Genomic DNA, 24788 nt, shown 5'->3' with positions numbered 1-24788 from the left:
CATCATGTTGAAATGACTGATATGATAGGTAAAAAATGCAATGCACTAATTTGCTCTAATATAGAGAACTCAAAAGACAGTAAATAGTAATACTAGTTCATAATAAATATTGCATGTGACACATGGAATGTAAAGCGTTTTTGACTAATCTGCAGATTATTTTCTAGATTTATTATTTCTAGATTAATTGTTTGATCTAAAATATTAGAAACAACTTTTCTTTTTTCTTTTGTTACAATTTCCCCAAATTGGTTTATTGCTAAAACCAGTTTTGTTCAACCAAAAGCCCAAAACCCAAAGATATTCAGTTCATTCAAATTCATTTGTAAGTTTCAGCTCTGAAGGAATGATTTCACATAAAACTGCAAATCAGTTAAATCATCGCATGACCAAAAGAGGATGACAAGCTATTATCTCAACATTTTGTTTCCCTCACAGCGAGATATCAAACGAAGTTGGCTGGTGTGACTCAGCTTACTGTGGTCACACAATCCTAGAAACATATGTTCTGCTGATAAAACAAAGTAAAGGAGGGAAAAGGGTAGTGTAGTCTATAACATTCTCAGTTGACAGACCATATAGTTTGTAGCTGTGGCTTACATACTTGATCATAGTTGTAGCATAATCGTTTTGATCATGTAGCGTGGAAGGAAGTATCAGCCGAACGCTCTACTTGCTCACCACAGTGATACAATCTTAATTTCCTGCTTGCCTAGAAAGTCCCACCTACCGTTAGCCTACATTGCATCAGAATCTGTTCAGACACCTGTACATTTCCATACATTGATAAGTTAAGGCACAAAAAATAAACAGTAACAGCACCTTGAGTTACCAGTTACAAGGCTGTGGCCAGTACAAGTGTGTCTACTTGATGTTAGAAATATAAATACATAGTGTTCTATGAACATTTGCGCTCTTTAGACTACTGTTCTCATTTATGCATGACCAGAGGCTATAAAACAGACTCAATGACTCTTCCTCCTCCATTGTGGACCTGTAGAGACATGATATCCATTAATAATTCCGACAAATGTACAGAACTTAGGGGGCCGGGAGCTAAAACTGGACAGAAAGGTCACAGGTTATGGAATATGAGTTTATTTGGCAACAGCCTTCGACTGGCGCCCGCTCAAAGTCTGAAAGTCTGTTTGCCTCCATCCTTCTGCACAAGTGATGCCCTGCTGTTGAGCCTGTCCTGAAACAGTCTCCTGTAACCCCACCTTAGTTTGTTCAAGGAGCTGAGGGATTGTTTGAGCACGGTTTGCTTTATCCTGTTCAGACACTATGCCGTGTCAGCCCAAAACAGACTCAGGTAGTGAACACAACTGTCCGTCTTTAGAGCTTTTCTCTGGCATAATCGTATTAGGAGTAGTGGCCAATTTGTCTCTGTCTGGAGATTCTACCTAAAATTAGATCTCCTGCTGCTCCCTTCTTCTATTGTGCTGGTGTGCATGATTGGTGCACATACCATGTGTTTGTGAAAGTGATTAGAGGCTGGTGGAAATAGATACGCTTTTTCCTCATTATACTCCTTGTTTCTGTGCCGATTGTGCAAAGTATTTGGAAGTGTTTGTGGGATGCAGTACAGTCCTGGTGCCTACCTGGCGGTGCTCCACTGTGGCCACATTCTCCCTTCTGTTCTCTCATTTTAGTTCACACACAGTTCATGTTTAGGCCTGACATTGTCTGTTTCCCAATGGGTGGCCTGGCTGTTTTTGAATGCCCAGATTTAGCAGGCGGGGATTCTCTGACCTGAACTAAACAGTCCGATAGAGAGAGGTGAGGGTTAAGTTTACTTTGCTGTCGTCATACTTGCTGACGCATTTGAAAAAATTATGGCAGACGGGGCCCACTGATTTTTTTTATTTGTGACTCACTAGTTTATCGTGCTTCATGTTCTTGCCAGTGTCTGTTTAGGCATGCAAATGCTGAAATAAAAAAGCTCCTACTGAATGCTAGAATAGATTTTAGAAAGTACTTATTTAAACACATTGTTCAGCATTACTGTATCAGTAAATTAGGTTTGACACGGTTTTGTTTGTCCAGTTTTCCTTGACTGAGCTGACATTTAGCTTTGGCCGTGCGGGTGTGGAGTGCTACTGTCAGCATGAGAGCGGTGCGGCTGTCATCCAGCTCCAGTTCCTGATCAACGAGGTTTGTTGTCATTACCTGTTCCTTGTTTGGTTTTCTCTCCACCTTCTCCTTAGCCCTTCACAACAGGTCTGTCCGCTGTCTCCTGCAGCTGTCACAGGCACGGGTGCTTATTCCATGTTTGTAGGCCATTAGTCTGGCATTGCCAGACCTTCCTTCACAGCGCTGCAGAGGAGCGTCTGGCTAGTTCACACAGCATCCAGGGATGGGAGAAACAAATGCTTTGGTTTATTGACATTTCTTTGAACCAATCACAATCGTCTTTGGCGGCGCCAAGCACTGGACGGAGCATCCGTGCCTTTGCAAAATAGCCTCAGGAAGGATCTTGTTTTGGTGGAACATGTGTATGTTTAAAAGTTGTTTTAGTCATGCAACAGAAAACTCCAATTGGACAGATTTAGCTAGCTGTCTGGATTTACCCTGCAGAGATCTGAGGAGCAGTTAACCAGAGTCCTCAGAAATCAACCAGATTCACCAGAGTTTAAAATTCCAACACAAAGCAAGCTGAAGATGAAAATTGATGGACATCCGGTGGAACCTCCAGCGGCACCCGAACAATCCCAGGAAATGAAACATTGTCGATATAGACTAGTAGGCAGTAGTGGAAGAAGTTTTCAGGTCCTGTATTTAAGTAAAAGTACTAACACCACACTATAAAAATTCTCTGTTGCAATTAAAGAGTCCTGCATTGAAAATGTTACCTAAGTAAAAGTATGTAAGCATCATCAGTAAAATGTACTTATAGTATTAAAATTAAAAGTACTCAATGCAGAAAAACTTCACATTTTAGAAACTTGAAACGATCCAAACTGTCTGTTAATCTACTAAGTGTTTAATCAGTTCATCATTTCAGCTAAACTAGTAGGCCTGCATATTGTTGGGTAGTTTAATTTATAATTAAACATATTTACTATGTAACTACATGTTTTGTGTGCAGAAATCTTAATCCTTAAAGTAATAAAGGACCAAAGCTATCAGATGCGATGTAGTGGAAGTAGAAAAGACTCAAGTAAAGTACAAGTACCTCAAACTTGTACAGTACTTGAGTAAATATATTTAGTTACATTCCACCTCTGCTAGTAGGCCATTAATCTCCTAGTTGGGTGACCTGTACTTTAAGCCAACACTGATTAACCAGTATTGCTGGTCTGTAATGCCCTGATAATTGTGTACTTATGATACAACCATATTAAACAGCCAGCATCCACGTGTTTCTGACCCTCCCCACAGGGGGCGCTAGTGAGTGCCTTAGCTGATGACAGCATCCACCTGTGGAACCTGAGGCAAAAAATCCCGGCAATCCTACATTCTCTCAAGTTCAACCGGGAGAGGTACAGTAACTCCTTCTTTCCGCTTCTCTGTTTGCAGAGATCCGTCACTCTGTAAAGTGGGAGGACAATTTGGAAACAGTCCTCACAGCTAGCCACATGCTTTTCTTTGTATAATTATCAGTGTCGTTACCATCAGTCTTAAAAAACTAAAATAATGAGTCAGCGTCGTCTTGCGGTTCATGAGGTCAAGGTAAATATACTCAGGACATTTCTGGGAATTTTATGTGTGGCTGTGAAAGTTTTTCTACTCTAAGCTATCCATTGACCATTATTTGTTGGCCATTTTCTTATTAAAGTTTAAAATGTCAAACTTCAAAGCAACCTTGAGCGCTATTTTTTATATTAGCAATGAATCAAATGACTGCGCGTGAAGTGTAAGGTGTCACTTGTACCGAGGAGCGCACAGGGAATTATTACCCAACTCTTCAGCTGCTCTCAGTTCCTTAGACTTTTTTGTAGACCCTTTTTAGCTCATTGTTTGTGTTTTCTGGACTGCAAGTACTGCTCTCATTGACCAGGAGCAGCAGGGAAAAATAGTAATATATATATATGTATATATATATATATATATATATATATATATATATGCAGTACCGGTCAAATGTTTGGGGTCACTTAGAAATGTCCATTGCACTCCATTGTAGACAGAATACCAGCTCAGACCAGTTGCATTGTTTTATAATAATTGCAAAAGGGTTCTCAAATGTTTCTCTAGTTAGTTTTTTTAAATGATATCAGATTAGTGAACTGTATGTGCCTTTGGAATATTGGATGAATGTTTGGTGATAATGGCCAATGTAGATATTGCATTAAATATCAGCCCCCCCATCCAGATCAGCTCGTATTCTGTCTACAATGGAATGGTATAGAAATTTGTAATTGACCCCAAACGTTGTGTGTGTGTGTGTGTGTGTGTGTGTGTGTGTGTGTGTGTGTGTGTGTGTGTGTGTGTGTGTGTGTGTGTGTGTGTGTGTGTGTGTGTGTGTGTGTGTGTGTGTGTGTGTGTGTGTGTGTGTGTGTGTGTGTGTGCGCACATATTCAGAAATATGTGGATGGACGCACCAGCTGACACAGTAGCTTGAGAAAGTGTACACACCCATGCTAAAGTTGATTTAAAAAGAGGAATAGAAAAACATATATGTATAATGTATTGTAAAAAATAAATGTTCTTCTTAAAAATACAGGGAGCATAAGTATTCCCCCCCCCCCCCCCCATGTTAAAATACAGGGGGCATAAGTATACACACCCCTATGTTAAATTCCCATAAAGAAAGGCAGATTAATATTTTTAAAGGCCAGTTATTTCGTGGATCCAAGATACTATGCATCCTGATAAAGTTACTTTGGCTTTGAATTTAAAATAACCCCCCAGCATCACAGACTCTTCACCATACCTAGAGATAGGCATGGGGAACTTTCCATATTCCAAATCATCTCTCAATGCAAATCAAACCAGTTATTAAGCTAACTTAAATAAAACCATGGCAATCTCTGGGTATGGTGAAGGGTATGTGATGATGGGGGTTATTTATATATATAATTCCAAAGGCCAAGGGAACTTTATCAGGATGCATAGTAAATGGCAGTACACAGACTAATAAAATACCAATCAATCACTATAACAACTTTGTAAGGTGATAATATGTCAGAGGTTGTGTTTTCAGTTATTTTCTTTGCCACCATGTGGTCAGCACAATCAAGTCACGATACTTTATTATTTATACATTTCTAAAAACTTTAGGTTATGCAGTTTTTATAATATAGAAAGACAAGGCAAGAAAACATTTGTCATTCAGTTTTAATAAAAAGAAATCGCATGAAATATCCCCTGCGAGGTCACAGCTAATGTGTGGGTGGGTAAACAGTTAGGCACACTGAACAGTTAACAACCGCCCGGTCCATTTAACACTGTAAATGTGGTGTCTTTCTTCCTACCACTTGAGAAAAGACGGCAGTGTTTACTCCGGTCTATCTCCCCATTGATCTATATTTAGTCTGGCTTCATTAGTGTGTCACAGAGCAAGGCCTTTGTAATTAAACCTTAGTCACTCGCTATTCCTTCCAGTAGGAGCAGCGTGATTAGGGACAGCGGCGACTCTTTGTCGGGATTGAGTCATGAGCTAATGAAAATCCTTGTTGTGATGGATCCTCTTCTCCTCTTGCAGAATCACATACTGCCACCTGCCCTTCCAGAGCAAATGGCTCTACATCGGCACAGAAAGAGGAAACATCCACATTGTCAACGTGGAGTCCTTCACTCTCTCAGGCTACGTCATCATGTGGAACAAAGCCATTGAACTGTGAGTCTGTTTTGTCTATTTTTACCTCCTCACTCTCTGACCGTTTGCATATCTTCCTTGTACAATTGTGTGAGTTGATTCTCAACCAGGAAACTGAAATGCAAAGAAATGTGCTTGCCGACACAGCGTGTCCTGTAAGCTTAGAATACTGCAGCGCTGATCAGTGTGAAGACAGTATGGAAGTGGTTAATGTGCCATGCCGGAACTTGCTGTTGAGACTTCTGGAGGTGTTTGCTGACTGATTTACCAGAACATCTGTTGAAGAAGAAGGAACATAAAGTGCCCACTAAATAACCCCAGTGACTTACCCTGTGTCACCCACTCCCATACTCTCATACTGCATTCCCCGCAGGTTCACAAAACAGACTGATTAGTGACTTTTAAATGTCTTGGTTATAATAGTAATAAAGTGCCCGATACTGTGCATGAACTAGCAATGAAAAATGAATGGTGAAACAACAAACAAAATGCTTTAGCCTGTAGAAGTTGCTCATTCCAGGTAATTTTTCAAGCGCACCAACCAGGGAGCTACAAAAACAATTGAGACAGTGACTGGCAGCTGAAATTGGAAGTAGAAGTGGGTGCGTGCGCGTGGCTGCGAGTGAAATCTGATCAACTCCCAGCTCTAAAACAGCAAAGTAAGCCTGCGGTGACAGGAAATGTTTTTACCTGTGCAACTGCGAAAAGGATTAAAGAAAAAAGCACTTGCCTGTGGTGTGAAATTTAAAACATAATATCCAGTCATTTCCTTGTAGAAGAAGTTGAAATCATAAAAACGTCTTTTCAACACACATTTGCGCTTTGTAGTTCGTCATCTCTGCAAACCTGTGGGTTGTCCTGCAGTGGCCAGAACCAGCCAGTGTTCTTCATGATCATATTTAGTATTGTAGTGGAAAGTGAGCCCACTTAGACTCATTATTGTTTCCTACCTGCCCCTTCATTCAGTTAAAATCTATGTGGAGGTTATTACATTTAAAGAGTTATTGTCAAGACAGTAAAACATACCATATACACATTTTGCGCTAATTATGCATTTAAGCAGTCCTTTATATTGATGGTGTATCATGTGTGGTGGTTACAGTCTGGAGTTAATATTCCAGTCTGTCCCTTCACTGCTACATCTTTGACTGTATCGACTCACCAGCAGCAATGAGATCATTAAGCCACTGGAGCCAGACCACATTCAGAGGCAGCAACACTTTCTTCAGGCCAGGCCTACGCTTCCTCAGTGCCCCTTGCTCTGTTGCCACAGTGATGCTGTCTCCACACACTATAATCTCTCATAGACCCTCATGTGACCCTGCTTTCTCTCTCTCTCCCTCTATTTGTCTCTCATATGTCATGTCTTTCTCTCCTGTGGACTGATGCACATTTTCATCTCATATCCTTGCTCCGATTCTTTGTGCACAACCAAAGAACTGGCTTTTATTCTTCTTCTTTTTTACTTTTGCATGTCTTCCTAATTGCCTCCATGTCTATCTCCTACTCTAAAAGCTAGACAGTACATATCAGATACATTTGACTTCAATTAAGTATACATCATGTCAATCTGCAGAACACAAATATTCTTGAATTTACACACACACTCTCTCTGTGTCTTCTTGTTTTCTCTTCTGTCCCTAAAACTTACACAGATCCACCAAAACACACCCAGGGCCTGTTGTGCACATCAGTGATAACCCCATGGATGAAGGAAAGGTAACTGATAGTTGACCACCGCATAGCCTGTGGAATGGAAATAACTTTTTATCCTAAAAATCTAAAACAAAACTGCAGCTTTTTCTGTTTGTTTTTGTTGTACTTTTCTTATTTTTCCCCATGTGAACGACTGCTCCAGCGCAGACAACACAGTGTCAATACATCTTTTAAAGCAAAAATAAATAACGATAGCAGAACATTTCACAGCTATTTAAAATGGCAATGGTAAACTTCAGGTTTCTGTCTCAAAATCAAAGAGAAAAGGTTTCTCGCGAGACTAATCATTTACAGATACCTTCCACAATGTTGCACAGACTAAATCCTGGCTAAGAGATGGAGACACTGAGAGATACTGTGGCTTCAATAGTCTTCTAAGTGAGGGATGTGGCGTTGACACCCTGCTAGTGTTCATAAAATACTTCATACTAAAAGATATTTTTTTATGTTATGTACATGAGCATCTGCTTTTAATATGACAAAGTATTTATCAATCAATCAATTGTTTAATAATGGGGACTGCCTCTATGCTATCAGCTGTCTGATAAATGTAAAAAAAGTACATATTAAGTCATAAGTGAGTTACTTACAATGTGTTAAGAATGATGTCCATTTCTTCTATAATTAGTACCAAATTACACACGTTTTTCAAGAAAATGTTCTAGGAATGATTGAATGGTTGACTTTGCTTCTCTTGTTATTGCAGCTTCTGATTGGATTTGAATGTGGGGTTGTGGTGTTGTGGGATTTGAAGTGCAAAAAAGCTGACTACCGCTACAATTATGATGAGGTAAGGTGTTTTCTTCTTCCCACTCAATTCTTGCGAGGGTACTACAGTAGTTTGTTCATGGTTTTCTCACTGTTGTCCCATCAACATGTTTGGTCTTAACATGTGTTCTCTCATGAAACCTGAAACAGCTCATTACTCGTTGGGCCCCTTTTGAGACATTTTACATTTTGTTGTCAATTGAGTTTTTGTAAAATTAAACACTTTTCTACATTATTAGAAGATAGACTAGCTTTATTGTAATTGTGTCATAAAAAAACGCGCCAATAGTTAAACAAAACACATTCTCTCCACATATTCTTTCATACATTCCACATGATAAGTAATCAAGTTGTATTTCTTTTATTCATTCACTAAGCACGGTTAAAGGATAAATCCAGTGATATTCTATTGTCATTCTATGATTTAAATCCTATGAAAAGACCAAAGCCAACGATGAACTGATCCTAACAATTACGGCCTTATACTCCTTAAAACAGGTCAATGAGCCACTCGTGAACTGAGTAACATGTTCCTTTATTTGATTAAGACACGCAGTGTAGTTCATTTTGAGCCGATCCCACATACACCGCCCTGCTGCCAAACTTACTTGCTAGTCCACCAAATGTGTTTTAATTCACATTTTAAAAAATAGTCCCCAAAAAATACCCTTTTTACGCATGTTGAGTCACTTTTGCTAAAACTACAGTGCCCAGCCTTTATAGATAAAAGTATGCATTTGTCTTCTTTACTTACATACTTGTGTCTTCAGTAGGAACGGATGGGTGTGGGGCCGAGTGCCCCAGACAGGGTTGTTAAGAGTTTTAAGAGACGGACTAACGTACTGTTGGTTTTGGTCTTGTCAAGAGATTTGTTGACAGTAACAAAAACATAGAATTATCCAGCCTTCTGATTTGAATATGTTGCACACAGAGCTTCTACCAATCTTCTAATGTATTGTTGGACAGCTGTAAAATGTGCATGTATTTTATTACCACACTCTAACGACGTGCTGGTGTGCGTCTTTCAGGCAATCCACTCAGTAGCCTGGCACCATGAGGGTAAACAGTTTGTTTGCAGCCACTCTGATGGCACTCTGACCACATGGAATATAAGAGCCCAAGCCAAGTCTGCACAGATCATCACACCACATGGTACGGACTGTTGCATACACACACTTATTTAAAAAAAAAATGTTATTGTGCGTTGTTCATATACACACATACAGGCATATTGAATAAAAGCCACCTATGTTTTTAAAGCACATGTTGTAGATCCAATCTTAGAGGTGTGCTTTGTACAAAAATGAGGGATGGTGGCAACATGTCCATACATGTGTACAGGAGCGTAACAGCATGTACACCATAGGTACTGTACTTCTGCAAATTAAACTTAAATGCATTCTTTCCATTTAACCCCACTAGGAAAGCAGCCTAAGGACGGAAAAAAGCCAGAACCATGCAAGCCTATTCTGAAGGTGGAGTATAAAACAACAAGGGCTGGGTAAGTGTGATGGTAGCATATCCCCTCCTAGTGTATCCTGTGTCTTTAGCGACTCTGGTTTGAATCCATATCCTGTACTGAAAGTGGCCTTTCCTGTTATTCTATCATAACAGGCCAGTCATGTTGACAGCATCCTTGTGCTGGTGGAAACTGGGTGGAAAGCTGGGAAGGCCTGGGCTAACTATGATTTATTTTCCCCAGCCTTTGTTTAGTTGTGATCATTATTTTGATCATGACCAATGAGTCATTGTTCCGTTGAGTTTGCATTTTAATTAGGTTTTGATAACTGTTAACACAATTATCATTATCTAAAGAGAACAGGCTGGTTATGTCAAGGTTAGAAAGTTAAAAAGACAAAACTTTCCTATAAAACATGTCAGAAAAAATTAACTATTTCACTGAAGCTGATCTAATTATCCCTTCTTTTTTTTCAAGACATGGATTAATATAGTTGTCATTATAATAAAAAAGTATGCTCCTCCCGTCCTAAATGCTCTTGAAATGGGGGCAAAGAATCTCCAGAGAAAGCACAACAGTAACATTTTGGTGTCCCTCTTTACCTGTAACCACTGATTGGATCTAGTACCTTGCTGTACTATTATTATATATTATATATAGTTGTACACGCAATGCCAGTGGTCATCTCTGAACCATTCACTTCAAAACTGTTCCTCTTCTGCCTTTGCCTCATGATGTATATAATCTAACGTGTGTGTGTGTTCTTTGAACTCAGGGACCCATTCATGATCCTGTCTGGAGGTCTGTCTTACGATACAGTGGGGAGGAGAGCCTGTCTGACTGTGATGCATGGAAAGAGCACTGCTGTCCTAGAGATGGACTACCCCATCGTAGATTTCCTAACGCTGTGTGAAACTCCATATCCAAATGGTGAGCTGCAACACTCTCCCCTCTGAACCGGTTTTAGTTCATTTGTCTCAGAATCTGTATTCGCTCCCTGAAATTACGTCACTGTTAATTTTGGGCTGTTTTGGTTCTTTTGCCAGACTTTCAGGAGCCTTATGCTGTGGTGGTGCTCCTGGAGAAGGACTTAGTTGTAATAGACCTTGGACAGATTGGGTAATTATACTGCTTTCCAAACATAGATTAGTCGGAGTATTGTTTGTATGCATTGAGGAATATGGGTACAGTAGAGCAAGCACATTATGTATTAATACACAGTTAACTAGAGATACGTCTGATTATTTAACACTCTTAACTAAATTTATATGATTTCAGTCAGATTGAAACCTTTCAAACTTTAATAAATGAACAGAAGAAAAATGGCTCAAAGTTGTGATCCATCTCTACAGTGAACTTATAATGTAATATAACTATTATTAAGCTGTCAGAGTCTACTCAAATTTTACAAAGGTCCCATGGAAAATAAAACCATTTTAATTACCTAAGGAAGATTGTTTTGCAGTAAAGCATTATGTCCTTTTTACTTGAATCTTAATTAAAACTTTTCCCCTGGGTGTTTGCTGCTGTTTACCATTTTATGGTAATTATATGTACATAAAAAATAACATTTTGTTAATTATTTTTCTTGAAAAGTGTGAACATTTTTATTGCCGTTGCATCTGACGCTGCCACTGGATATATATGAGTTTCACCCAGTTAATTTAATGACTTGAGGGCAACCCAGCCAGCATGAATGATGAAGATGCATTCCTCGATTCTGTTAGCAGTTCCTCCAAATCCCCAATTTCCTCCCAACTCACTGTGGATGTTTTAAAACTCACAGTTCAGTAGCAGCATTAACGCAGGTTAAAGTGTTATGTGTATTTGGGTGTCAACATTGCAGTGGTTGAGTCCAAGTGGCTATTGATTATTAATTTTAAAGTGACGATTCCAGACTTTTTTGGTTTTAACATGTAACTATAAACGTGTGTGTGTGTGTGTGTGTGTGTGTTTGTGTGTTTGTGTGTGTGTGTGTGTGTGTGTGTGTGTGTGTGTGTGTGTGTGTGTGTGTGTGTGTGTGTGTGTGTGTTGTCTTTAAAATATCTCGAGAACCGTTCATCTGGTCTACTTCACACTTGGCTTCCTGGGGACCCAGTGAACCTTGGGGTTTGGAATTTGGAGCACTTTTGACAGCATTAGAAATGAATAGCTATGAATGAAACCAAGTGGCTGCACAATAAAGGTTGAGAGGGCATTACGCAGTTTTTTCTGTGTCTACCCTTCACAATAAAACAAACAGCTTATATTCACTCAGAGCCTTTTGTTAAGAGGAAACCTGTTTTCCTTCGTCTCACTCAGACCAGGTCCAGGTGTGGAACGTTAAGTGTTGTGTGCTAACTTAACTACATAAATAATAGCATTACCAGCTCCGCTAATTAAATTCATACATTAATGTTGCTTTAGTACAGTCAAGCCACCAGCTGTCACCCTGTTTGGAAATTAACACCTCTGCTGTGCTGTACTAGTTAAATTAAATTTGATAAAATGATAAGAAATCTAAAATTACAATTTCATGGGACATTGAAAATGGTCGCTCAGATAATCCAACAATTGGCAGCCAGCAAGTTGTCATTTTCATTTCAAGTTGAAGCTCAAGTGCACATACCATGAAGATGGAGTTAGTTTTCAAATCCATCTTTTTGTCTTGACAGGTACCCCATATTTGAGAATCCATATCCTCTGACTATCCATGAGTCACCAGTGACCTGCTGTGAGTACTTTGTTGACTGCCCTGCTGAACTCATTCCTGCACTTTACTCTGTCGGCAGCCGGCAAAAGAGACAAGGTTACAGCAAGAAGGTAAGTTGCCCCTTAGTGTAATGTGCATTTAAAATTCATCCGATTTTAAGAATTGGAATAGATTTTTGGAGACCTATAAATGCTAGTAAACTGGTAACACAACTGAAAGAAGCCTGCATTTTCATAGGAATGGCCTATTAGTGGAGGAAACTGGGGCCAAGGCACTCAGAGTTACCCAGAGATCATTATCACTGGGTAAGTAACTAATTATTAATGAATGAACTTATCACTTTATTTTGATTCAATGACTTGCGTTCACATGCAAACATGGCATTGTCACTGTGAACAAATTATCTCATAATCGCTTTCTTTTTTTTCCTTTAATGTTTTCAGACATGCTGATGGGTCGATCAAATTTTGGGATGCTTCTGCATGTGAGTAGTTTTTTTTTTAATGTATTTGTAGGGAGCTGCGTATTATTCTTTTTGACGCATATTTTGTGTCATAGTGAAGAGCTAGTTTCCAGCAGAAGTCTTATCGCAGGTTACAGTTAGAAACGTACATATGTACAATTACCCCAGTTATCGTACACATATCCAGGTCATCAAGTAGAATAAGCATTATTTTAACACACTAAGACATACACTCACCTAAAGGATTATTAGCAACACCTGTTAAATTTCTCATTAATGCAATTATCTAATCAACCAATCACATGGCAGTTGCTTCAATTCATTTTGTGGTGTGCTCCTGGTCAAGACAATCTCCTGAACTCAAAACTGAATGTCAGAATGGGAAAGAAAGGTGATTTCTTTTTTTTTTTAAGTTATTTTTTCAGGGTTTTATCCCTTTATTAGTCAGAGAGGACAGCCGTAGATGTGAAAGGGGGAGAGAGAGAGGGGAAGAGACATGCAGCAAAGGGCCGCAGGCCGGACTCGAACCCTGGCCCGCTGCGTCGAGGAGCAAACCTCGGAATATGGGCACCCGCTCTACCCACTGAGCTATCTGGGTGCCCAAGAAAGGTGATTTAAGGAATTTTGAGCGTGGCCAGGTTGTTGGTGCTAGACCGGCCGGTCTGAGTATTTCACAATCATACTGGATGAAAAACATCCAGTATGCGGCAGTCCTGTGGGCGAAAATGCCTCGTTGATGCTAGAGGTCAGAGGAGAATGGTCCGACTGATTCAAGCTGAGAGAAGAGCAACTTTGACTGAAATGACCACTCGTTACAACCGAGGTATGCAGCAAAGCAAAGCAATTGTGAAGCCACAACACGCACAACCTTGAGGCGGATGGGCTACAACAGCAGAAGACCCCACCAGGTACCACTCTTCTCCACTACAAATAGGAAAAAGAAGCTACAATTCGCAAGAGCTCGCCAAAATTGGACAGTTGAAGACTGGAAAAATGTTGCCTGGTCTGATGAGTCTCAATTTCTGTTGAGACATTCAGATGGTAGAGTCAGAATTTGGCGTAAACAGAATGAGAACATGGATCCATCATGCCTTGTTACCACTGTGCAGGCTGGTGGTGGTGGTGTTATTGTATGGGGGAGGTTTTCTTGGCACACTTTAGGCCCCTTAGTGCCAATCGGGCATGGTTTAAATGCCACGGCCTACCTGAGCATTGTTTCTGACCATGTCAATCCCTTTATGGCCACCATGTACTCATCCTCTGATGAGTCTGATTTCCAGCAGGATAATGCACCATGTCACAAAGCTCCAATCATTTCAACTTGGTTTCTTGAACAGACAATGAGTTCACTGTACTAAAATGGCCCCCCGAGTCACCAGATCTCAACCCAATTGGCTTCGTGCCCTGGATCTGCATCCCACAAATCTCGATCAACTGCAAGATGCTATCCTATCAATATGGGCCAACATTTCTAAAGAATGCTTTGAGCACCTTGTTGAATCAATGCCACGTAGAATTAAGGCAGTTCTGAAGGCGAAAGGGGGTCAAATACAGTATTAGTATGGTGTTTCTAATAATCCTATGGAGATAAAACATTTAAAAGCCAGTGCAAACTGCATGTAGATTCCTTATTAGCTTTGGTAAAGAATGCAAATCATAGATTGCATTCCATACCTGATTTTCATGTCCTTAAATACTCTTATCTTGCAAGGTCAACATCTTGCAATTAATTAATTTGATCAATTAATTTAAATGTTGTTAGGTTATGTTAGTATTTTTATTATAACTCAAAATGATCGAATATGTAAAAGTGATAATATTGATATTGGGTTTATATTTAGAGTTGTGTAAATGTTGGATTTGCAGATATAATTTTTAGTCAGCTACATTTAAAGTTACTACTAAGAATCATATTTTAATTTCATCAATATTTTGACAGCAGTTGAGGAGAGTAAGTGTCTATTTTGCCTTACATTTACTAAGTTGTTTTTGTTTTTTAAACCTGCTTCTTTACTTAAACTCTTTAGGTCAAGACTAGGGCTGTCAATCGATAACGTTTTTAAATGCCTGAATGTCCTCATTAACTTGTGATTAACTGCAAATTTTTGTATCTATTCTAAATGTACTCTCAAAGGGATATTTTTGTCAAGTACTATTTGAGACTCAACTACGCCGTTAGTAACTCGACATCGACAGTACATGCAAACATATTTAGTCTGTAAGAGAAGTATCTGAAGGGCTTTGAAACTCAACTTTCCATTTTAAAATACCTTTTTATGTATTCATTTCTGCTCAAGGAACTTTGTGTCTGCTAACCATCCACTCCCGTTCATGGATGTGTTATCGTAAACCACTCCTGTTCCACCTGCAGGAAGCTTATAAAATGATAAATCTTTATCTGGACAAGTGACTTTTGGGCATGGACAAGTGTCAAGCCCTGGCATGAGTGCATTAACTGAAGGCAGTAGTACACATCTTTCTAACTTCTTTTTCTTTACCTCTCCTCAAAGTAATGCTTCAAGTGCTGTACAAGCTGAAGACTGCCAAGGTTTTTGAGAGGGCGCGCAGTAAGGAGGAGAAGGCAAACACAGATATAGTAGAGGAGGACCCGTTTGCCATCCAGACCTTGTCCTGGTGCCCTGAGAGCAGGATGCTCTGCGTGGCCGGGGTGTCTGCCCACGTTATTATCTATCGGTTCAGCAAACAAGAAATCACCACTGAAGTTGTGCAGGTGGGTGAACAAGCACTGTCCATCTCGTCGTCACAAACATGTTCCAATATACTTTTGGACAAATATGAACCCTTATTTAAAGCTTGAACCTTTTATCTGAGAGACGAAAGACAACTATATTTTGTACTTTATTCCATATTGTCAAGGAAAACTGGTCTCAGTCCAGAAATTTAAAAATGCATGTCTACTTCAAAAATAATCCAAGGCACTCTGTAGGATTTGTGCAAAATTAGAATGTCTTTATTTTTTATGGCATTATCTTTAAAACGACCATTGCGTTTTAACCTATGTAGGTCTTCATCACGGTCATTGTCTGTAGTAGCTTACACACCTGTACTGTGCTACACTAATGACTTGAGTGAAGGATCCTTTCACTGATTATTTCTGAAGGACACGTACATGTTTTAGTTTTTGGACTGAGACCAGTTTTCTTTCACAAGATGGAATAAACCCAGTACACCTAAAGTATCCAAGGAGTACCTGTATATGAAAACTAGAAAGACCAACAACACTTCTACTCCTTTGTCTGCAACTATCTTTTTTTCTTCTTTTCTGGGACAGTTGGGGAACTTCAGGGCAAGACAGTATGTGTATGGGAAAAAAAGATTCTGGCATAATCTGTCCAAGAACCAGCCACTTTGTCACATATCCTCTCTTGTGTTTAGCTTTTGGAGGTGCGGATGCAGTGTGAGTTTAGCGACGGTGACTCCCCTGATCCAGGAGGGGATCAGACCCCCACCCTGCCCACCCCTGGAGCTTCCTCCAGCCCTCAGGAGAGTGAGCCTCCCACTCAGCCCTCCACAGGCAGCAACTCCTCCGACGGACCTCGGGACAATAAACCATGCCTGCAGTACGGACAATTAAGTTTTCTTGTTCACTTTTTGCAAAATGGTTAAATTGGGCTCAGCTATTTAGGTTTTTGTGAAGCAGGTTGTCATTGAACAGACCACTCTTAAGTAAGTGATGTCAACATCCATTCACTCCTTCCAGTCAACTCCCCAATCCTTCACACAATGTCCACCTCAGTACACCAGGGGGAAATAATATTCTTTATAAAAATGATGGAAATGTTTTGACAGTAAAAGTGTGGAAGGGGGAATAACCGTAATAAGAAAAAAATGATATCTTCAGTGTGGCTTACCCAAAAGGGTTATAAATCATTCCAGTGATAATTCCAGCGTGCTGTCTGATCCTGCAGGGTGCGGAGCTCCCCGCTGAAGCAGTCTCCGGGCTACCAGGTGGAGCTGGTGATCCAGCTGGTGTGGGTGAGCGGGGAGCCACCTCAGCCCATCACCAGCCTGGCTATCAACTCCTCCTACGGCCTGTAAGTATATGCAGACAGCACACTGGATATTTGGACATCAGTTCACATCATTCTATGCCGACACTTGATACTGGGTGGTTATTATTGTCCTGTAGCTGTGTTTATGCAACCTGTCACACACACAGAAGGCAGTGGAACTGCAAAGATTAATCTGGTACTTGTCAACTCAACTGTTTTGATTATCGAGTAATTGGTTTGAGTCATTTTGTTTTATAGACAAACCAAATTACCAAATAATCAAGAAAATAGCAACGAAAATAATCATTAGTTGCCGCTCTAGAAGGCAATAACCATTTATACAGTGCAACTGTAACTACAGCCTGCTTGTATCATAAGGTAGAAGTTAAGAGCGAAAACAGCATCTGTGTCCCTCATCCCTTCTGCGTTCCAGTGTTGTGTTTGGAAACAGTAATGGTCTAGCTGTGGTGGACTACCTCCAGAAAACTCTGCTGCTCAACATGGGCACATCGGAGCTGTACAGCCCATCTGACCCCTACCAGAGGCAGCCTCGCTCGCCACGCAAAACACGGCAGCCCTCTGGAGGTGAGCTGCACTCACACAACATTTACACCTCTCATTATTCTGTTGGTCACGCGCCATAGCTAAGGCAGCCCCTACAGCTGACTACCACTATTAACCCTGAAAAAATGGTTCTGTTACTTAGCTCGTGTTTGCTTGTTCGTGTTGCTAAAGCAACTAGCTGAACGTCTCTGGCTGGTAGAGGTGGGTTAGTGAGGCAGGGCTGACACTTGGCAGCAGCCTTGACTTCGCACCATGAGCATCCCCCCCCCCCTCAACAGGGCGCATAACTGACATATTCACCATCTGTTCAGTTGTGCTGCAGTGACATTTCCTTTTGATTCCTTTTTATGCTCAAAAGATACATAATTCACATTTATTTGTTGTTTGAGAGCATTGCTGTTTCTGTCTTTTACTGTAATCTGTTTAGTCACTTTCTGTACTTGTACTGTTTGTAGTCTCAGTGGCTTGGGGCTAGATTCAAGACTCTGGGTTCTCTGCAATTGAAATACAAATTTGAATGTATGCAAACTTCAGGAATATTATCTAAGAGATATATTTGTATTGGATAATTTCAATTAGAAATCCAGCAGCAAGCCTTTCCGACTCTTTCTTTTGCACTTATGAAGTCCTGTCAAACTCTGTTTCTCTTTTTTCTTTTTTCTTTTTTTTTACTGTTGGTCTCTCTCTGTGATTTGGTAAAGACAATCCAACTAAGACGTCTTGCATGTCCCGACTTTCTTACTTGTATTCTGAGTCTGTGAAAAAACTACGTTCATCTCACTTGAGTAAGTCATGTTGTGTCAGAATCCCCCCCCCCTCCCTACCGTATCCTTTTTCTCCTCTAAGCCTTCCTTTTTTTCTCATAAAGATACACTCCCTGATTGATATAGCAGCCTCAAATCCCCAAAGCTCAATATTGACTCCAGCAGTGAGCTGGGAGGACATTTTGAGGCTTGAGGGCACTTTAACAAAATCAGGTAGTGTATCTTTAAACCCTGCCATATATTTTACTAGACAAACAGCACTTAAGTCAACAGATTTGTGAAGTGTTGTACCTAGGGCTGTCAAAATGAATGCCTTCAATAACGAGTCAACGCAAATTGCTTTTTAACGCCACTCATTGTGTCAACGCGTGATTAACGCACGCTTGTTCTGTGATGCAATGTGAATCAGGAAGCTGCAGCGGTAACGTTAAGTAGAGTGTAACCAACTTCACGGCTCTCTCTCTAGATTTAGTAACTTTTCAGACCCTGTTAGGGTTTTATAACTACATTCGAATGTATTTCTACTGTAATTCATTCCGGTGTATGCAGTCCACAAATCCTTGCTTATTAAACACTAAACGGCGCTGCTCCCTCCCCCTCTGAGTTACCACCGGAGGAGTCACTCTCAAATACCACATGAGCATTCAAAACTTTAACTTGTTTAAAGGACATTTAGAACAAGTGAAAAATGTGCGATTAATCGCAAGTTAACTAGGACACTCATGAGAATAATCGTGATTAAACCATTTTTAATCAATTGACAGCCCTATAAACTGTATGGTGATTTTCCCTGCCTATGCTCAAATAGGTGACCCTATTATTCTCACTATATGTATGTACCACAGGAATCAGCATAGCTTTAGTAAGCCTGGCTGAGAGTAGTCCAAGAGGACTAATTCTGCCATGTTTAATTACAACCCTTGTGGCTCCCACAGCAACCCTCGATTCCAACGATGGGTCCAACACCTCAGAGGACCGCTGCAAGTCACCTACTTCAGGTGAGCCTCCCTGAAGTCTGAGTACTTCATACAAAAAAAAAACTGATCCTTTTATAATTTTGAAAGACATCTTTTTCAAATGCTGACATTTGTCATGTAGGATCCACCTCACCTTGCAATTCTGATGATGAGCGGAAACAGAAGTTCATTGAGAAGGGTACTGTATTCTTAAAAAGCTGCACATCCCCTTAAATTTAAGCTTTTTAGAAACCGCTGAAGTTATCTGATTTGTCTTTTTGAACCTTGTTTCCAGTGAAGTTCACAAGCAGACGCTTTTCCAAGACGGTTGCCAATGACTTTGGTACTGTATCATCCAGATGTATTCTCTCTGATCACTCACTCTTTCTCTCTGAATGGCAGCAGTCTAACGCCACTGTGCCTTTATCCTACGTCCATCTCTGCACCTTGCAGCAATGAAAGAAAGAAATGCATCCATAAAATGTATTTTTGCTAATCATACAGTGTGGCGGTTTCATAGTTGATTTATGAAATGAATCAGGATTCGTTAATAAATGCATGACAGGACGTCTTTTGAATTTTAGTCCTCAGATTTTCTATGCAGATCTTTGTTCAAAACGCTATAGGCTGCTGCTACGCTGGATTAAAAATGTTATGTCAAATTGGCAAATGTTACCTTTTTTATTACTAATTCAAAGCATAGAAAATCTGCTTCATGCCTTAATCTTTACAGTAATAATGTCTAACCTTGTCAGTTAATTCTTTAAGTGAATGATGTATCTTTGGTTGTAGGCACTTGCTGTGTGTGTCTCTGATTCCAGGGCTTCAGTTCAGTGTTAACTGTTTGGCTCCCCACTGATTCTTTCCTCCTCCTACTCTCTTTGCATAACTATGTTCACTGAATTGCAATTACCTTATTTCTTGACTGCCTCTTGCTTTGTTTGACATTGCAGGCTCTTTGGCTGTCTGTGATGCCGCTCAGCCTCATCTGTATTCTCAGGGTTCCTCTAAGGGTGGTTATAGACTGCAACGGCCAACTTTGGGAATTTTATACTTTATATTGGCAACGGTCCCGGTTGCCTGCAACAAAGATAAAAGCACCAACTCAATTGAAATTGAGTCAGAATATTCCTCTTAAAGCAATGGACTCTTGTTGCACATAGTAAGAGTTGTCCAATGAATGGCATAATGGACTGCTTGCACTTTATGAATGTCCTCAACAGTTACCCTTCAGTATCTATCACCACTCTAAAGAATGACTGAAAATCATAATTTGTGATTACGCACTGATTTGCGTGGTAACATAATTGTTACGTCACAGGTTGCTGAAATGATAATTACAAAACCTTCGGTTGCAATTTATTTAAAGGTCCCATGGCATAAAAATATCACATTATAATGTTTTTCATCATTAATATGAGTTCCCCCAGCCTGCCTATGGTCCCCCAACGACTAGAAATTTTGATAGGTGTAAACCGAGCCCAGGGTATCCTGCTCTGCTTTTTGATAAAGTGAAAGGTCAGATGGTGCGATCTGGAATTGTGCTCCTTATGAGGTCATAAGGGGCAAGGTTACCTCCAATTTCTCTGCTTTGCCCACCCAGAGAATTTGGCCCGTCCATGAGAAAGAGACATCATGCCTCCTCCCCCTTCTCAATAGCTACAGACTCAGAAATGGCATGTCCTAAGGAAAGCTCATTGTGGGACAGGCTCTAGTGTCTGTAATTCTGCACCAAGGCTGAATTTTGGGAAAGAAACTTCAGATATGGTATTAAAGGACCACTGAGGCATCTCTAAAAGCATCCAAGGAGCTCCATGTCATGGGACCTTTAATCAATCATTTTTTTATTTTTTATTTTTAAACCTTTTCCTCTTTAGCCGTCAGTCTTTCCTCATACAATATGAGTATTTGTTTCTGTTACAGCCAAGATGTCACGGAAAATTAGCTTGTCTAGCGAGCAAAAGCCAGACCTGGGTAAGCCAAAACTACTGAATATTTAGCTTGTAAGAATATTTACACTTTTCTACAGGTGTTCCTTTTGTGATTTGGATCTTCTTTCCTTGTAATGAGTTCACAGCTGTCAAATACTTTGTATTTTTTAACAGCATGTTGTTGTACATGTGAGATTCCTGTTGTCTTGGGATGTTCTACTGTAAGTTGAGACAAACACTGTCACTGTGTCACTGTAAGCAGAAGAGAAGTTCCAGCGATGGCGCTCTCTCGCAAATAAGAAGCGCTTTTGTTACATGAACGAAGGCAAGGCGGCGGCCAGGATGACCCAGAAGGGGGCTGTCTGTAGAACTAAATCAGGTCCCAACTACTGTGAGTGGACCAGCCATGGTCTGACTTTGGCAGAAGTGGGATAACTGGTACTAACCCCCCACCACTGCTGGGGCTTTTGTTCTGAATTGGTTGACATAACACTAATCCTTTCACAATGATCTTTTGCTTCTTTTTGAGGAATCCCCGCTGGCTTGACTTTGCACTCGGTGTTAAAAATCGTGCTTTTCTCGTTTACAGTTTTTCCTTGAGAAGAACACACATGACGGGCGGTCTGTTTAGCCTTCCCCTCTGTGTCACAGATCTTTTTGTGTTTCTGTCGGGATTCCTCATTAGCCTTTTAAAGAGGGTAAAAGCTTGTGTTTCAGCTGCCGTCAGCACAGTAACAAGGCATGAATAATTCTTGCTCCTTCTTCCTTGGGAGTCCCTGTAGTACTACATGCATATCTTGCACTTTTTTTGCATTGAGAATGTTGTTGTCAATTTAGTTGTTAAAAGTGCACTTTGGGAAGCATTTAAAGAAAATGTATCCTTGGATGTTAACTGTGCAAAGAGCATCTCAATGTTAAAAATATTTTTGAATACTAGTCTACTCTGTACTGGGTCACTTCTTACTATAAAGACATGCATATGCTGCATAGGCTGCTCCTCTAAACATATAGTAGCAGAACATAGCACTAACATGCTAACTGAGATTTGACGCAGATGATTTCATCTCTAATTCTTCTGTTTGGATGGAGAAGTCGACCAATCATTCCTCATTCTCTCGTTCTTCTGCTCCCTCCCGCTGTCTAGATGCCAAGGATAACGCTTTCACCCGGTCGCGTAGTTCAAGTGTAACCAGCATAGACAGAGAGTCCCGAGAGGCCATCTCCTCCTTTCACTTCTGTGAGAGTTTTCCCAGGAAGACGGACAGCGTGGTCAGCCCCTGTCTGCTGGTGGGAACCACCCAGGGCACTGTGATGATGGTGGCCCTCAGCCTGCCGCCCCCTGGGGACCACAGGCTGCAGCAACCCGTTGGCATCTCCTCCTGTGGTAAGAAGCTCAATTGAACTTGAAGTAATTAGGGCCACATGTGAAAACCTGTATTTAAGTTCTGAGTTTAAAGTCGGAGGCTACATTTACATTGCTTCGTTTTGAGCTAAATGCAAACTCATCAACGTTCTCCTATACTGGGCATGTCCGTTCCAGGGTAAACAGGAGGCAGCGTGTATGCTCCTCCCATCCAAAATGGGGTCGGAAGTGTTTTTGAATTTCTCCGGTTTAGAGGCTCTGAGACGCCAGAGAAGTGTGAATACGTGGTGTAGACGTGCAAAAAGTAGCATTGTAAATGTAGCCTGCAAATAAAGACAGAATTCTGAGGTTTTTTTCTCAGAATTCTGACATAAAAGGTCAGAACCTAAATAAAATGTTCACATGTGGCCCTATTCTCTTCCTTAGGTTCTGCATGTGAGACAGAAAAACACTAATCAATGATAACAAGCGCCTTTTAAAAATCCCTCTTTCCTCACAGACATGAGCAAGTTAGCTTTGTGCAGCAGGGATTCAACATGTATGGTGAACATATAGTACAGTATAATGTTGGTCAGTGTTTCTCTAAATAATTATGGGGGTACACTTACCCCCATGTGGGGTAATTTGTGTGTTATGTGGGGGTTATGTAAGTTGTTTTTTTTGTGATGTTAATTTAAAAAAAATGTCATTCATGCACAATATCAAATAATGATAAAATATAAGAATGAATCTGGTGTTTGTAAATATTTGAAATGTATAATTTATGTTTTTAAGTTACAATATTGTTGTTTAGTAAATCAGACACTGATGGTGAAGCTCTTTATTGTGCCTCTTTAAATAGCTAGTTTTTTTTAGTTTTTTTTAAAACCAAAAATGTTTTATGCTGGTCAGGGTTTACTCTGCTGAAAAAGTACTTCAAATTGGGGTTCCTTATTGAAAATAGTTTGCGAACCACTGATGTAGGTAATAGTCACTTAGCTTTGACCATTACTTTTTAAATCTCAGAAATACCCTTTCTGGCCTCCATAGTTGACATGTGGTGGTGGTTGGCATTTAGAAAGGAAGTGGTGGAGGAGAGGGACAGAGGGAAATTGTGGTCATTTGAAAACGCTGTGTGTAAGGAGGAGGGCTGTAATCTCCCAGTCGACTAGTTGATTTATTGGTCGATACGTTCTGGCTTGACCAAAATTCTGATTGGTTGATTTTTTTGTCGTGTTATTTCATCCAGTGAAAGCATACGTTACGGTCTATGGGTGGATAGCACTAATTGCTAATAAGGTGTTTTCAGAGCATCCCTGTTTCACAGGTAACAGTCTGTCTTAAGAACACCCCCCTTGTTTTTAGCCCGACCTACTGGGAAGAAAGAACTAGAAAGCCTGGTGTTAGTGGTTTGTTGAATATTTATAGAATTGTGAGTGTTTAATTTACAGTCAGTCTTCCTCTACCATGTCAAAGACATCGCCAGTGTGGCAGCATTTGACAAAAAGAGATAACGGAAAAAAGTTGAATGCAAAGTTTGCAAGCAACAGTTTGCGTATCGCAGCTCGACAACATACATGGCGTACCACTTAAAAACGGTAAGCTAACTTTTCTGCGTTAGGTTGCCCTGTCTGTTTGGAGTAGGCAAAGTAGTAATGAACAAATTAGAATTGGCATATTTCATAGTCTAATAATCGTTTTATAACTACTGGCGCACCCACCTGCAACTACGGTAGCGTTCCCCGGAACCCCCCCCCCCCGGACCCGTTGGATGTTAAGCCTCTACCATCCAAACGCAAAAATAATATCACGGAAGGAATTGTTGACTTTATTGGTCAGGATTTGAGGCCCATTGCTGTTGTGGAGGGCTGAGGTTTTAAGAACTTGTTAATATACAGCACCATCACGCCCCACCACACCTCCTCCGTGCCAGGACATGCACACAGCGCTGTTTCAGCGCTGTGTGCATGCCTTCTACCTCCTTCCGGGATGTTGTGGTGGATCTCACATCAATGTCTACTACTCACTTCACTCTTTACCCATAACTGGGACAGTGGTTGGTGGGCATCAGGGCGTTTCCACTCACCGATGGGCCTGCATGCCGCCTCTCTGGGGCACACTGCTGCTCCGAGATCCTGTACAACTTAGCCTGGAACCACAAGGGACCACCATGTGTGTCACGGGGAGGGGTGTACGAGATCTTGGCAGTGGAGAGGCTATGTACCGGTGGAGGAGGCTTACACACTCACTCAGCTCCTCTTTCTGCCCCTGAAAACAAAGGGCTGTCTGGTGGCATTAGCTGAAAGCAGAGAGGGGCGAGCAGAAGCAGCTTGCACATAGCATGTAGCATGTAGCATTT

General features: G+C 40.6%; 1 protein-coding gene across 19 annotated transcripts in view; it reads left to right on the top strand.

Annotated features, from left to right (window-relative positions):
- stxbp5b (syntaxin binding protein 5b (tomosyn)) overlaps positions 1–24788 on the top strand; it is a 37890-nt gene that overhangs the window by 3791 nt on the left and 9311 nt on the right. The window contains exons 3-25 of one of the 19 annotated variants that reach the window (XM_034857819.1): positions 2073–2154; positions 3382–3482; positions 5648–5782; positions 7417–7480; positions 8184–8267; positions 9274–9397; positions 9668–9746; positions 10480–10634; positions 10751–10823; positions 12359–12506; positions 12634–12701; positions 12840–12880; positions 15370–15590; positions 16256–16440; positions 16789–16914; positions 17306–17457; positions 18138–18221; positions 19136–19198; positions 19299–19355; positions 19452–19499; positions 21080–21130; positions 21350–21478; positions 22232–22471. In XM_034857819.1, coding sequence (XP_034713710.1) covers positions 2073–2154; positions 3382–3482; positions 5648–5782; positions 7417–7480; positions 8184–8267; positions 9274–9397; positions 9668–9746; positions 10480–10634; positions 10751–10823; positions 12359–12506; positions 12634–12701; positions 12840–12880; positions 15370–15590; positions 16256–16440; positions 16789–16914; positions 17306–17457; positions 18138–18221; positions 19136–19198; positions 19299–19355; positions 19452–19499; positions 21080–21130; positions 21350–21478; positions 22232–22471 — 2510 coding nt within the window. Of the gene's footprint in view, positions 1–2072; positions 2155–3381; positions 3483–5647; positions 5783–7416; positions 7481–8183; positions 8268–9273; positions 9398–9667; positions 9747–10479; positions 10635–10750; positions 10824–12358; positions 12507–12633; positions 12702–12839; positions 12881–15369; positions 15591–16255; positions 16441–16788; positions 16915–17305; positions 17458–18137; positions 18222–19135; positions 19199–19298; positions 19356–19451; positions 19500–21079; positions 21131–21346; positions 21479–22231; positions 22472–24788 lie in introns of all 19 variants that reach the window. The other 18 variants (XM_034857818.1, XM_034857823.1, XM_034857822.1 and 15 more) reach the window with 18 other exon arrangements.

Source organism: Etheostoma cragini, chromosome 20 (genome assembly GCF_013103735.1).
Source record: "Etheostoma cragini isolate CJK2018 chromosome 20, CSU_Ecrag_1.0, whole genome shotgun sequence".
Lineage (NCBI taxonomy): Eukaryota > Metazoa > Chordata > Actinopteri > Perciformes > Percidae > Etheostoma > Etheostoma cragini.
This window is presented reverse-complemented; position numbering and strand designations above follow the sequence as displayed.